The sequence below is a fragment of the Pelophylax lessonae genome, assembly GCF_965119305.1.
Source record: "Pelophylax lessonae genome assembly, chromosome: 11".
NCBI lineage: Eukaryota > Metazoa > Chordata > Amphibia > Anura > Ranidae > Pelophylax > Pelophylax lessonae.
The window spans coordinates 159,970,912-159,986,488 of NC_138778.1; the positions used below are offsets into that span (position 1 = coordinate 159,970,912).

Below are 15,577 nucleotides of genomic sequence, written 5' to 3' on the forward strand. Positions count from 1 at the left end.
TTCACAGCTTTTAATTAAACCCCCCCACCCCCCCCCTTCTTACACAGCACTCCCTCCATCCCTCCCACTGCCTCCCTCCCTCCTCTGGGAAGCCAGGGGGAACAAAGGAGGAGGGGGGACAAGCAAAGAGGGGGGCATGTGAGGAATCAGAGGAGAAGGAAGGATTAGACATCCCTGGAGCAGCAGAGAGACAGCTGGGAAGAGGAGACAGGTGCTGTCTATGTGTGGAGAGAGCCTGGCACCTGCTGGAAGACAGAGGACGGTCATCTGATTCCAAGGAGACCCCCCCAGGGACAATCACCGCTCCACATTACCATTTCCCTTTATTACTGACAACTGGGGGATTCCTGACACTATTCTTACAGGGAGGAGTCACATTTGGCACTATCCATTTTATACAATCCATCCGGTGACACCGGCGTTTCATTTTGGGTGCTCCGGAATTCCGTCGTTATTGGACCCCCCCTCTTTTTTTTTTTGGTAAGATTCCCATAGCCACCCCTGTAATATTCAGGCGTTTTCCCATAGGGATGCGATTCTTAGCCTTCTAGTGCCTTGATGTTTTGGGGGGGGCCCAGCCCCCTTTTCTGTTCCTGCTTTTCCACCAACCTTCCAAAACCATGAAGCCTTTGGAGAAATTTTTAAAGAAGCAGAGCTCCCACATCTCAGGTCCTAAGCACCTCCACCGAAGGCAAAGCGTGTCCAAGATTCTGCCCTCCTTCCTGAGGGATAACCCGGGGGACTCGTCCGGCGGGGAGAAATGCGAGGAAGACCCCAGTGGTGGACCCACGCCTTCCCATGACTGCTTGGAGCTGCCGGATGGACTGCGGTCCCCCCTGTCTTTCTCCTCCGATGAACTGTCGCCTTCGGAACCGGTGACCCCACCGCCTGGATCTGGTGGATGGACACTCTCTCCTCCTGGACTGCTGCTTGCCCCGGATACCCCAGAGGCTCTTCTGGGGAGGGTACTGGACCAGTTACTAAGTGCCCCAAGACTAAGCGATGCAGCTGGTAAGTAGAGTGAAGGAATGAGCAGAGATATAAGTATGTCTTGTATTGGGACCAAAGGTTACATTTTCTAAGATACTGTATAGTCATTTTTTATTTGCCGTACCAGTCGTTATTTTCTGCAATGAGATCTGAAGGTAACAATCGCATGGCTGAAATATGGAACACTATCACATGTGTGTTATAGCTTAGTGAATTAGGCTGTGTGTTTAACGTTCCTGACTAAAATAGTTTTTTATGGTATTGGTGGTACCAAAGCTGGACCTATTGTAGTCCTCCGGGATAATGAATATGGTTCTTCTGTGCTGTAGTCTGAATAAAGTCTAGTTTGGTGGTTGACACTTCTATGCAGAGTCCAGGAGCCAGTCAGTCCAGCTTAGCAGTTAGCTGGTATTGGTGCCAAGGGGTTTGTGCTTTCCCATGGAGGAACCCTTAAATAACTTTCAGCTCGTATGATGCCCATACACTAGACGGAATATAGTTTGAAAATCTGTCATTTGGTCAGGTCGTTTTTCATCCAGTTAATGGGCACAGATCGAAAATCAGTTGTGACGTTTTTAAACCAAAAATTTGAAGGAAAAGTTTGGAAAACTTCCGCCAAATGGACGATAAATTGAAAGGTTATTTATGTGTTTCTCAACCGTTTAAAAATGTTACTGTTTGTACTGCACATTAGGGAATTCCTGACAACAGGTACTATACTGTATCCATAACTCAGGGGATATTGGCATGTTGGGCATTGGGAAGAATACTCCTTACGTTTTGTAGGAATTGGGAAGAATACTCCTTATGTTTGTGGGCATTGGGAAGAATACTCCTTATGTTTGTGGGCATTGGGAAGAATACTCCTTATGTTTGTGGGCATTTGGAAGAATACTCCTTACGTTTGTGGGCATTGGGAAGAATACTCCTTATGTTTTGTGGGCATTGGGAAGAATACTCCTTACGTTTTGTGGGCATTGGGAAGAATACTCACGTTTTGTGGGCATTGGGAAGAATACTCACGTTTTGTGGGCATTGGGAAGAATGCTCCTTACGTTTTGTGGGCATTGGGAAGAATACTCCTTACATTTTTGTGGGCATTGGGAAGAATGCTCCTTACGTTTTGTGGGCATTGGGAAGAATACTCCTTACATTTTTGTGGGCATTGGGAAGAATACTCCTTACGTTTTTTGTGGGCATTGGGAAGAATACTCCTTACGTTTTTTGTGGGCATTGGGAAGAATACTCCTTACGTTTTGTGGGCATTGGGAAGAATACTCCTTCCGTTTTGTGGGCATTGGGAAGAATACTCCTTACGTTTTTTGTGGGCATTGGGAAGAATACTCCTTACGTTTTGTGGGCATTGGGAAGAATACTCCTTACGTTTGTGGGCATTGGTAAAGCATGTTCCTCATGTTGGTGATCAGTGGGAAGAAATCTTCTTACACATATGGTCTATGGGAAGAATGCTTCCTACATTGGTCATTGAGGAGGACACTCTTTACATTGGCGGTCATTGAGGAGGACGCTCCTTACGTTGGCGGTCATTGAGGAGGACGCTCCTTACGTTGGCGGTCATTGAGGAGGACGCTCCTTACTTTGGCTGTCATTGAGGAGGACGCTCCTTCTCTACTTTGGCGGTCAGTGGGGTGGACGCTCCTCCCTTGCACAGGCGGTCAGCGGGGAGGACGCTCCTCCCTTGCGCTGGCGGTCAGCGGGGAGGACGCTCCTCCCTTGCGCTGGCGGGGAGGACGCTCCTCCCTTGCACTGGCGGTCAGCGGGGAGGAATGTTCCCCTTTTAGCCACCTTTCACATGAACAATACTGTTGACTTGTGATCCATAATCCCTTTGCCAGCAAGAGGTGGACTGCAGCAAGCAGGTGATTGGGAGGTAATATGTCCCATTCCAACACACCCGTTTGAAGGGAGATTTCACTCTGAAATCCTTCTTCACCACACCACAACTGCGTAATGAAGATGCAGTTGCAGTGTGGTTGTGGCACGGCCTCCCCATACTTTTTTTTTGCCACCGTGCAAAGCCTCGCGGCTTCGACACATTGTGTGGAGCCATCTAACGGTCATTGCGGTGTGGGTGGTTATTTATCTGAGAGGCAGCAATTGCTCATTGCTCAAAGAACCTATAGAAACCTCTGGAGGAACCTTAGGGTTCCAGAAGAACCTGTCGAAACTGGGAACCCCTAACCCCCCCCCCCCCCCCAAAAAAAAAAAAACATTACATGCCAAGTGTGGCAGAGGAGGAGGACTTAAAGTGGAACTTTCCCCTTTTGGGTGGAGTTCTGCTTTAATGTGAATTTGACCAAACGAGGCTATAGACATGTTACCTTTTTGACTTGTTTTGTAAGGGTACCAGCTCCAGGGCTGTCATCACTACCGTTTACATGGTATTGTCCCAGAACAAGCCTGGAAGGACTTTATGGATCTTCTAATTTTCTTCTGGTTGCATGCTCATTCTATAGTTGTGACACTCTAGGCAATTAAAGGCAAAAGGCTCTGCACCTTTTTAAGAACCAAGGTAACGTATTTCTATCCATGATGGTGGCTCCTATGTTTGTCCTCAGTGGCCTGTGCCACATGAGCTGCTTTGTATTGTCATCTGATTAGTAATATACAGAAGTCTATTTTTGGCACTTATGAGTTGCCCATGATGTGTCATGGACCTTAGACTGGAAAGTATGACATCATGAAGTGCATGTTCCATTGATTACAATGGCTAGGTGTGTAAAGCATAGAATATAAAAGGGTGAAACCGAAGACCTCAAAATAATGAACCTTTTTCAAATCCTAACTGCAATTTGCATCTAAACCAATGGTGGTCAACCTACCAGACAGAGGGGACCTCAAGTGTGGCCTCTGACATCACCAAACGGCTGTCCATCATTTTTTTTTCAATATATGTAATGGTACACTATATTACCAAAAGTTTTGGGACGCCTGCCTTTACACGCACACAAACTGTAATGGCATCCCAGTCTTAGTCTTTAGGGTTTAATATTGAGTTGGCCCACTCTTTGCAACTATAACAGCTTCAACTCTTCTGGGAAGGCTGTCCACAAGGTTTAGGAGTATGGGAATGTTTGACCATTCTTCAGAATCGCATTTTGTGAGGTAAGGTGCTGATGTTGAATCAGAAGGCTTGACTTGCAGTCGGCACTCCTAATTCACCTCAAAGGTGTTCTATCGGGTGAGGTCAGGACTCTGTGCAGGCCAGTCAAGTTCCTCCACTCCAAACTCTCTCATCCATGTCTTTATGGGCTTTGCTTTGTGCACAGGTCCGAGTGATTTGGTGGAGGGGGGTTATGGTGTGGGGTTGTTTTTCAGGGCTTGGTCTTGGCCACTTAGTTTCAGTGAAGGGAACTTCTTAAGGTGTCAGCATACCAAGATATTTTTGGCAATTTCATGCTCCCATCTTTGTGGGAATAGTTTGGGGATGGCCCCTTTCTGTTCCATCATGACTGCACACCAGTGCACAAAGCAAGGGTAAGCAAATGGCCTGGCTTGCAGTCTCCACTCTAATTCATCCCAAAGGTGTTCTATCAGGTTAAGGCAGGGATTCTCAAACTACGGCCCTCCAGCTGTTATGGAACTACACGTCCCATGAGGCATTGTAAAACTCTGACATGCTCAGACATGACTAGGCATGATGGGAATTGTAGTTCCTGAACAACTGGAGGGCCATAGTTTGAAGACCCCTGGGTTAAGGTCAGGACTCTGTGCAGGCCAGTCAAGTTCTTCTGTCCCAAACTTATTTGCTGGGGGGGGGGATTATGGTGTAAGGTTGTTTTTAAGAGCCGGTTCACATTAGAGCGATCCGACTTGCCGGGGCGACCTCACAAGTCGCGGTGTGCTGCTCGCACCGCCACCTCGGAGCGGCCGGCACGGACTTCATAACATTGAAGTCAATGCAGGTCGCTCCGGGTCGCCCCAAAGAAGCTCCAGACCCTTTTTCTAAGTCAGAGCGACTTGTGTCGCTCCTTTTAGAAAGGGTCCACAGCTTCTCTATGGCAGGCGACCTGTCAGGCAACCAGGTCGCCTGACAGGTCGCCCCAGTGTGAACCGGCTCTCAGGGGTTGGGCTTGGCCCCTTAGTTCCAGTGAAGGGAACTCTAAAGGCGTCAGCATACCAAGACATTTTGGACAATTTGATGTTCCAAACTTTGTGTACTGGTGTGCAGTCATGTTGAAAAAGGAAGGGGCCATTGCCAAACTGTTCCCACAAAGTTGGGAGCATGAAATTTTCCAAAATGTCTTGCCATATGCAAATTGCGGGGTGGTGCCAATACAAAGTTAGGGGCACCTCCAGATCAGTTTGCATATCGCAGTGCGAACTGTCAGTTCGGACATGAATCGGATCACATAGGTGTGAACAGCCATGCAATCCGATTCTGGTGCAGACCCAAAAAAGGCGAATTGTGTCCGAATGCGATGCAAATTCAGCCATACAATCTGTATGGCTGAATTCGTATAGCACAGACATCTCATGTGATTTGTAGAGCAGTGTGCTCCGAATCACATGCGATGTCTGTAGGGCTGAAACAATTTGATTATGAAAATAGTTGCCAACTATTTTCATAATCGATTAGTTGGTCAGCCGATTAGTTGGCCTGCATACAGAATTCATTTTTTGTATACATATCAGGAAATACATGTCAGTATACACAGTGCAGCACACCTACAGCCCAATACACCCTCCATACATGTCAGTATACACAGTGCAGCACACATACAGCTCAGTACACCCTCCATACAGGTCAGTTTACACAGTGCAGCACACCTACAGCTCAGTACACCCTCCATACAGGTCAGTATACACAGTGCAGCACACCTACAGCTCAGTACACCCTCCATACATGTCAGTATACACAGTGCAGCACACATACAGCCCAATACACCCTCCATACAGGTCAGTATACACAGTGCAGCACACATACAGCTCAGTACACCCTCCATACAGGTCAGTATACACAGTGCAGCACACATACAGCTCAGTATATCCTCCATACAGGTCAGTATACACAATGCAGCACACATACACCTCAGTACACCCTCCATACATGTCAGTATACACAGTGCAGCACACATACAGCCCAATACACCCTCCATACAGGTCAGTATACACAGTGCAGCACACCTACAGCTCAGTACACCCTCCATACAGGTCAGTATACACAGTGCAGCACACATACAGCCCAATACACCCTCCATACATGTCTGTATACACAGTGCAGCACACATACAGCTCAGTACACCCTCCATACATGTCAGTATACACAGTGCAGCACACCTACAGCTCAGTACACCCTCCATACAGGTCAGTATACATAGTGCAGCACACCTACAGCTCAGTACACCCTCCATACATGTCAGTATACACAGTGCAGCACACATACAGCTCAGTACACCCTCCATACATGTCAGTATACACAGTGCAGCACACATACAGCTCAGTAAACCCTCCATACATGTCAGTATACACAGTGCAGCACACCTACAGCTCAGTACACCCTCCATACATGTCAGTTTACACAGTGCAGCACACCTACAGCTCAGTACACCCTCCATACAGGTCAGTATACACAGTGCAGCACACCTACAGCTCAGTACACCCTCCATACATGTCAGTATACACAGTGCAGCACACATACAGCTCAGTATATCCTCCATACAGGTCAGTATACACAATGCAGCACACATACAGCCCAATACACCCTCCATACATGTCAGTTTACACAGTGCAGCACACCTACAGCTCAGTACACACTACATACATGTCAGTATACACAGTGTATAAATAATACTCACAAAACAAGTGTGGGTATCACACATACAGCATAATCAACACAAAAGGTAGCCAAGATGAGCAGACTCGTGCGGTTCACTGCATGCTATCCAGCACCGCGTAGTATCTTGGCTACCTTGGAGATTTTGTGTTGATTATGCTGTTATGTGTGATACCCACTCTTGTTTTGTGAGTATTATTTATACCTCTTATTTTAATAAACTCTTTTAGTGGTAATGCACTAGGTCGGTGCGCCCTGCTCCTTTGTTGTTTTCTAGTGTATTTTGGATACCATTGATCCTGAGGGGGCAGCAAGACCACAAGCTACACCTGTCTAAGTCCACTTGAAACATCTTTTCCCCTCCATCATACATCACTTGAGCGCAGGAGAATTGTTGTACTTATTCAAGATTACCTTGGCCAGAAATGCTAGGGGAGTGATTTCCCGACAAAAGACATGGATGGATGGATGGGGGAGTTTGAATATAAAAAATGAATTAACCACTTAAGGACCAAGCCTATTTCTGACACGTTGTTTAAAAGTTAAAATTCTGTATTTTTTGCTATAAAATGACTTGGAACCCCCCCGCATAAAATGTTTTTTTTTTTTTTTTCAAAGACTCTGGAGAATAAAATGGCGATTGTTGCATTTTTTTTTTTTTTTTTGTAACGGTATTTTCGCTGCGGTCTTTTAACCACTTTAAGACCGGAAGGATTTGCCCCCTTAATGACCAGGCCCTATTTTGCGATTCGGCACTGCGTTATTTTAACAGACAATTGCGTGGTTGTGCGACGCTGTACCCAAATAAAATTGAAGTCCTTTTTTCCTCACAAATGGAGCTTTCTTTTGGTGGTATTTGGTCACCTGTGCGATTTTTAATTTTTGCGCTACAAACATAAAAAGAGCTACAATTTTGAAAAAAAAAAAAAAGTATTTTTCACATTCTGCTATTTAACATTCCCCCCCAAAAAATGTAAAAATCTAAACATTTTAGGCCAATTTGTTTTCTGCTACATATTTTTGGTAAAAAAATCGCAATAAGCGTGTATTGATTGGTTTGCGCAAAAGTTATCACGTTTACTAACTGCAGGAAAGATTTAGGTCATTTTTTGTAGTGTGTGTGTGTGTGTTGTTGTGTTTTTTTTTTTTGTTTTTTTTTCGGGACTGCGACCTTGCGGCGGACAGATCTCACCCCTAACTGATATTTTTGACACTTTTGGGGGGACCAGTGACATTACTACAGTAATCCGTGCTTAAAATATGCACTGTTACTGTTAGAATGACACTGGCAGGGAAGGGGTTACCAGTGTGGGTGATCAAGGGGTTAAATGTGTACCTAGGGGCGTGTTTCAACTGTGGGGGGGCGTGGCTTGTGAAATGATCAGAGACCTGTGTTCCTATATAGAAGGATCACAGGAGCTCTGTGATCATTCCAGGGAGAAGAACGGTCAGCTGTGTTTACAACAGCTGATCATCCTTCTCTCTCAGTGGGGAACGATCGCGGGTGGCAGGCGGCAATCGGAGCCGCCTGCCTGTGCATCCGCATCCCTGCTGATGAGCGGGGGCGGGAGCGCATTACCTGTGTTGCACGCTCGCCCCCTAGCTGCAGGCGCGCGACCGACGTATACTTACGTTGGTTTGCGCAGGAGCGGCTGCGTGCCGCAGTATATCTGCGGCGGGCGGCCGCCAACAGGTTTTTTGGCAACTCTCCTATGAATATATCCTTTTGGATGAAATGCGTCAAACGTACTGCCATCTCTTCATTTACATGCGTTGTCTTACAAGATGTCTGTAAGTGTATTCCTTTTCCTTTAATAAATATTGCTGAAGCGGTTTCACATTATGTTTGCATTTTTTGGTTATTTCTATTTATGTGACACAGGTCTGGAAGTCTGGTTATCCCTTTGCTGAGTGTTCTGGTCATCCCGGCAATAACATCTGGCAACTGTGGTGCTGTATGGAGAGACCTGCTACTATTATCTGCTTTACATGACCCATATTCTATATGAAATTTTGGGTCCATGTTTTTTTTGGTGAGCGCATTCTTATTACCTTGTCGGTGCTGGAATTCTGTCACTATCATCACATCTAATTTATGGTTGGAAGTTATCTTTCACTTGGGACTTTCTTTAATATAATGGACTAGGTTTTCCTCTTATTTGCACTATTGAGGAATTGTTCTTTATCATTCACATGATTATTACTTTAGGTGATGCATATATTGTAGTGTGCATATTTTTAGCGCTGCACTTATATATTTATGGTTTTGTCACAACTTATGTCAGGTTGAAGTGCTGGCAGCTTTCACTTGTCACTATTGAGTTAGCGCAGTTTGAATTTACCCCATCAATAACTGGTACTGCAATACTGACACTGGCAGGGAAGGGGTTAACCCTATGGGTGATCAATTGGTTAAATGTGTGCCTCATGCTTACTGATGTGTGTGTGTGTGTGTGTGTGTGTGTGTGTGGGGAGGGGGTTCTGTGACACAGACAGAGATTGCAGGTTCAGCTATGCTGAATCCTGTCTGTCACTGAGAAGAGCCGCCTGCTTTGTTTACATAAGCAGGCAGGTCTTCTCACAGTTTCCCCGACGATCGGGGAAGGGAGGCAGCAATCGCCACCTCTCCTCCTCCGGCTCGACTCCCGCTGTGTCTAAACACAGCGGGAGCATGCCTCCGGTGCCGCGCTCGCAGCCGAAATCACTAGGAGTCCAGCGACGTAGGTCTTCCTAGCATGTTACGGTTTAAAATTGCACACACTCTTTTGATGTCACTCTGCACCTGCCGGTGCCTCACACCCCGGGAGTTGGACTACTGGGTATACTCAATGACTTTGTACGCTGTACGCATGCTAGGACCTTAATCCGTGTGTTGTTGTTCTATGCTAGGAAATATTATTGAATTGGAAAAATGCTGAGCCGCCCACCCAGGGTACAACAATTCTGTGGTATGGTAAATGGTGATGTGCCTCTGTACAAATTGATATATAAGAGTAGGGCATGCCCCAACATGTTCTCTAAAATTTGGCAGCCCTGGATAGATATAGAGCAGGGGTCAGGAACCTTTTTGGCTGAGAGAGCCATGAACACCACATATTTTCAAATGTAATTCCGGTAGAGCCATACACTATATTGCGGGAGTCGGGATCCTTTATTAAAGCAGAGTTTCACCCAAAAGTGGAACTTCCGCTTTAAGTAGTCCTAACCCCCTGACATTCCACCTTTTGGCATGTCATTTTTTGGGGGGGGGGAGCGGGTACCTAGTTTTGACAGGTACCCGTTCCCACTTCCGCTCGGAGCGCCACGGCGCCCTGAGCGGAAGTTCTCCTCTCCCCCTCCCTGCAATCCTCTGGGACATGTTAAAGGTCCCAGAAGATTGCCGGCCAATTAAGACGCGCAGCGCAACTTGCGCATTCGCAGTGCGTACCTGGCTGTGAAGCCGCAAGCTGTCACAGCCGGGTGCCCACACCAGTGATGCTGGCGCCGCCGATACCAGAGGGAGAGGATCGAGGCTTTTGGCGCTGCCGCATCACTGGATCGTGGGACAGGTGAGAGTGTGTGTTTATTAAGTCAGCAGCTACACTTTTTGTAGCTGCTGACTTTTAATAAACACAGAAAAGGCTGGAACTCCGCTTTAATAATAATAATATTCATGGGCTGCAGCTATCCAGTGAGTAGATGGAGCCGTGTGCAAGTACCTGGAGTCCGGAAGAGAGCAGAGCAGCCAGGTATGCAATGAGGCCGGAGTGGTGAAGCGCCTGCAGGCCTGCGAGTGATGGAGGGGAGTATAGGCCCTGAGAAAATGGCGGCCGGCCGCTGAAGGCCTCAGACGTGGATCTGAGAGGCAGCTCCCGTGGGTCCCCGGGTGTCAGAGGGGAAGGAGATCGTGTCTGTCGGGGCACAGGGAGCGGATGGCAGGTCTCCTTACCGGGCGGTGATTGCCAAGGCCCTCGGATGCACAGCACACGAGTCGGCGGCGGTACCGCGAGTAGGCCGCGGGGTCCTTTTAGCGCGGCAATCTGGTCACCCAGAAACGAACTGAGGGTAGCGGTGGGTAGCCTACAAAGTGTACCGTCGATGGGTGCAGAAATCTCCTTGGCACCGGGCACAGCTACGCGGATGGCACTGGATTGGGTAGTAGACGCGCCGGAGCTCTGGGACTACACGTCCAGCGCAGCTCACGTCCGGACACGCCCCCCTTTTGCTAAAGATTTGTCTGCGAGCCAGATGCAGCCATCAAGAGCCATAGGTTCCCTACCCCTGATATAGAGGATTCCTTCTGGATGGACACTGTTGTCTCAGAGTTTGTAAGTCATGGAATTGAGGCGAAAATGCTTCCTCTGATGCTACTGACATATGTAAGGTACCTTTGCTTGCCCCCTCACCCCCCTTGGTGGGTGCATGGATGGTGGAGGGTGGTGTGTATCTGTGTGAATGTGTGTGGTTGGTATATGTGTGTGTGTGTGTGTGTGTGTGTTTGGCTGGTTGTCTTTCGTTTAAATACACCTTTAGTGCCTCTGCAGGGGTACTGGTGTATAATATAATAGGCTATGACTAGCCCCGTTCAGGTTCTGGGGCGGGGCCCCCCTTGAGAGTGGGCCCTCCCCCCCCCCCTTACCATTGTATGCTGTTTTGTTTCTCTGTTCAGTTGTTTATTTTTGAATTTTGCAAGAAAACATATAAACACCTTTAAAAAAAAAAATTGTGCACACTCGTAGAATGGCGACAAACTACGGTACAAAAAATCTCCATAGGCGAAACTTGAACATTTTTTAACAGTTACCAGTTTAGAGTTACAGAGGAGGTCTTTTGCTAGAATTATTGTTCTCACTCTGACGATCTCGGCGATACCTCACATGTGTGATTTGAACACTGTTTAAATTTGTGGGCGCGACTTACGTATATCTTTTCTTTGGTGTGCGAGCTGACGGGGGAGCTTTTTAATTTTTATTTATTTATTTTCTATTTATTTTATTTTTAACACGGTTTCTTGGGGGAAAAAAAAAAATCTTTTTTTACTGCTGTCAGTATTAATGTAAACATCCCTTGTGACAGTAACAGGCAGTGACAAGTACTCTTTTTATGGAGGGATCGGGGGTCTAAAATACCCCAAGCCCCTCCACTGCACTTCAAAGTATTCAAAACGTCTAAATCTGCATTTTTGAGTACTGACAGTTTTTTTTATAAATCGGCGCAGTTGGCAGCCCAGTAAACCGAAAGTGATGTTGTGGTGTCGCTTCCCCTTTTACATGTTAGGAGACCCGATCAAAGCAGAATCCGGCTTCATTCGGGACTTACCAGCCGGCAGATGCCCCCAGATTAGTTTGCATATCGCAGTGCAAACTGTCAATTTGGACACACATGCGATCCGATTCTGGTGCGGACCAAAAAAAAGGGTCCTGCTCCACTTTGGTCCGAATGCAATGCAAATTCAGCCATGCAATCTGTATGCCGCCCAAATTCTCCCCGGGCTCCGCTTGCCCATGTGCGGGACAGGTCCCCGTTCAGTTTCACTGCCCCTCAAGGATGGTAAAGAATGTAATGCACTACACTGGAGCAGAGAGGAGAGATAAGGGGTCTTTTAGACCCTGGATGTCTCATTGAAGAGAACTTGTCGCCAAAAAAAAAATCAGAGGGGGAAAAAAAGGTAAATTAAAAAAAAAAGATGTTTTTTTAATTTGTAAAATTTAAACTGCTACTAAAATCTTGTGGTTTTTTTTTTTTTTTTTGTTTTTTTTTTCTCTAATAGGAAACATGTTATATTTACCTGCTCTGTACAGTGGTTTTGCACAGAGCAGCCCAGATCCTCCTCTTCTTGGGTCCCTCTCCAGCGCTCCTGCTGGGTGCCCCCACGGCAAGCAGCTTGCTCTGGGGGAACCCAAGTAGATGCACCCCTGACCTGCGGCCCTGTGTCTCCATTCACACGCAGAGCCGCGGTTTGGCTCCCCCCTCTCCATCTCCCGATTGGCTCACTGGCTATGATTGACAGTAGTGGGAGCCATTGCCATTGATGCCAAAAGCCAATGAGGAGTGTGAGCCCCCTAGAGGCAAGGTTCCCGTGGACATCATTGGATCGTCGGGGCTCAGGTAAGTAAGAGGGTGGAGGGCGGTACCGTCACGCTGCTCAGTCCACACTGCAGGCGGCCGAGCAATCCAGTCATCTACAAAGTTTTACAAGCCGTTTTCATTCACCTTCATGTAAGTGCAATTGCATTTGTTTTTAATAAAAATTTTAAAGGTTAATGCACTATTGGCCGCTTTATTTCTTTTCATTGCACTGTGCTATTGCCGGACATCCTGGTTCACATGTGGGGAGTCTGAGGGTTAGTGTCCAAGGGAGTGCCGGTGTTGGAGGCTAGTATCAATTCCCAGCCTGGTGTAGCAGGAGCGTCCCTCCTCGCAGTGCCGGGAAGCTCTACACCCGCTGCAGTGATCATCCAGCATTGGGTCCGGTCACCGTGGTCAAGCTATTTTATATGTGCCTATTAAGATTTGGAATCTGGTAAGCAGCTGCCCAATTATATGATCACAGGAGGACTGCATGCAGCACCCAATGGGTTAATTGTGTGGATCACCTTCACCTTTTGATTGCAGCCAGATTTTTAGTGAACTTTTCTTAATTTATGCACGTTTAGTGGAGCTTCATAGAATGCATGAAGGTAAAAAAACCTGGTGCCTTTACAACCACTTTAAAGTTACAGTCAAGCGCATCCTCCTTCCCCCCCCCCCCCCCCCCCAAAAAAAAAAAAATTGAGGCACGTACAAACGTAAATGGACGTGGCGAAGCGCCTGTGCCTGACAATGTTGATTGCCTTACACATGTTACATATCACCGCGCATGTCAAGATGAAAACAGTAATTCTAGCACCAGACCTCCTTTGTAACACTAAACTGATGACCCAAGAGGGCTTTTAAAGGGTCGCCTATGAAAAATATAGGGTACTGAAATGTTTAGGCTTCGACATGTTGGGTATGTATTTTACCAAAAAAATTGGGTAATTTATTGCGTTGTACCACCTAAAATGTAACTTTTTAATGTGTTTTTTTTTTTTTTTTTACTGAAATTACTAAGCTTCCAGCGCTTAGGGTGGGAAATTCAAATGAATGGTCTGAATATTTGCAATGCCCTGGCCAATCCCTGGGGTGGGATGTCCAGAAGGACTGGGAGCTGGGAACTAGCCTGAAGCCTGGAGGAGATTGCCGGTCTGTCTTTCTTCTGCCAGGGAAGGTTCTGTGAGCTTCAGGTGGCTGCATGCCCCTGAAGCACTTCTGGACTGATGGACCTCCCTATCAAGAAATCAAGTCTGAGGATGTAGCTGTGTAGAACTTGTGAATAGGGACCCTGACTGACTCCCTAAAACAGCGTAATGAGAGATCTGTCTCATGGTCCTCAACTATGAGACTTTAACTATTTTGGAGCTATCTTATGGTCCCCCAGCTATGAGACTTTAAATCGGCCTTTTCCACACTACTATATCTACAACTCATGATACATTAATGATCAGTGGGAAGAATGCTCCTTACACTGGGAACATTGGGAAGAATTACCCCCTTTCCCCTTGCTAAAAAGATCAAAGGTATCAGTGGGAACTTATCTGAATGATCTAAATTGTTTATTACTCATGGAACCCCCCAACAACCTCTGGTGGAAGCCTAGATTTCCATGGAACCCTGCTTTTAACTGTTTTGGAGCTATCTCATGGTCCACAGCTATGAGACTTTAACTGTTATGGAGCTATCTCATTGTTCATAGACTGTTCTGTAAACTACCTCATGGTTCCCAGCAGTGGCGGCCGGTCGATAGGGGGCACAGGGGCGCCGCCCCCCCCCCCCCCCAATCATCTTAACAAAAAAAATTACCATTTAAAGCCACTATGGGGCGCCGGACCTATTGTTGGCTATAGGGGGGGGGGGGTTGGCATCCCACGTGGCCCAGGCAGAGGCGCCGATTGGCCGCCGGTCTGGGTGTCATCGGGGCGCAGAGCAATGCTCCCCGATACTCCCCCACTAACTCCTGTCCTGGCTGTGATTGGTCCAGACTCCAGCCTGGACCAATCATGCAGGCAGGGGCAGGGAGGGGTGCGGTCCGCCTCGGGTGCCACATCATTCATCACAGCGCAGTTGGCTCCGCCTCCACGCTCCACCCACCTCCTCCGCTTCTACAGTGCATGCGTGCAGCGGCATGCTCTCAGGGAGAGAGAGAGTGCTGAAGATTGAAGAAGGCAGCAGGTAAGTCACTCGTCATCGGATTATAGAACCTGATTGGTCACTGTGCATTGATGGGGGGGGAAATGCTGGTCACTGTGCATTGATGGGGGGGGGGGGGGGGAATGCTGGTCACTGTGCATTGAATGGGGGGCACGCTGGTCACTGTGCATTGATGGGGGGGGGGGGGCACGCTGGTCACTGTGCATTGATGGGGGGGGGGGGCACGCTGGTCACTGTGCATTGATGGGGGGGGGCACGCTGGTCACTGTGCATTGATGGGGGGGCACGCTGGTCACTGTGCATTGATGGGGGGGGCATGCTGGTCACTGTGCATTGATGGGAAGGGCACGCTGGTCACTGTGCATTGATGGGGGGCACGCTGGACACTGTGCATTGATGGGGGACATGCTGGTCACTGTGCATTGAATGGGGACACGCTGGTCAATCTTGAACCAACTTAATGATTGTTTAAGTCACGCAATTTTTTTACAGCGTTTTTTTGCCGCAAAGCAATGCCTGTTACATTTTTGTTTGCACCCCCCCCCCCCCAAAATTTTTGAGCACCAGCCGCCACTGGTTCCC

General features: G+C 47.5%; 1 protein-coding gene across 1 annotated transcript in view; it reads left to right on the forward strand.

Annotated features, from left to right (window-relative positions):
* The first annotated feature begins 514 nt into the window (after positions 1-514).
* Positions 515-15,577, forward strand: part of RAPGEFL1 (Rap guanine nucleotide exchange factor like 1) — a 137,362-nt gene continuing 122,299 nt past the window's right edge. Inside the window, exon 1 of the mRNA XM_082271513.1 lies at positions 515-1,011. Within this exon, the coding sequence (XP_082127639.1) occupies positions 621-1,011 (391 nt within the window). The 5' untranslated portion in view covers positions 515-620. The remainder of the gene's footprint in view (positions 1,012-15,577) is intronic.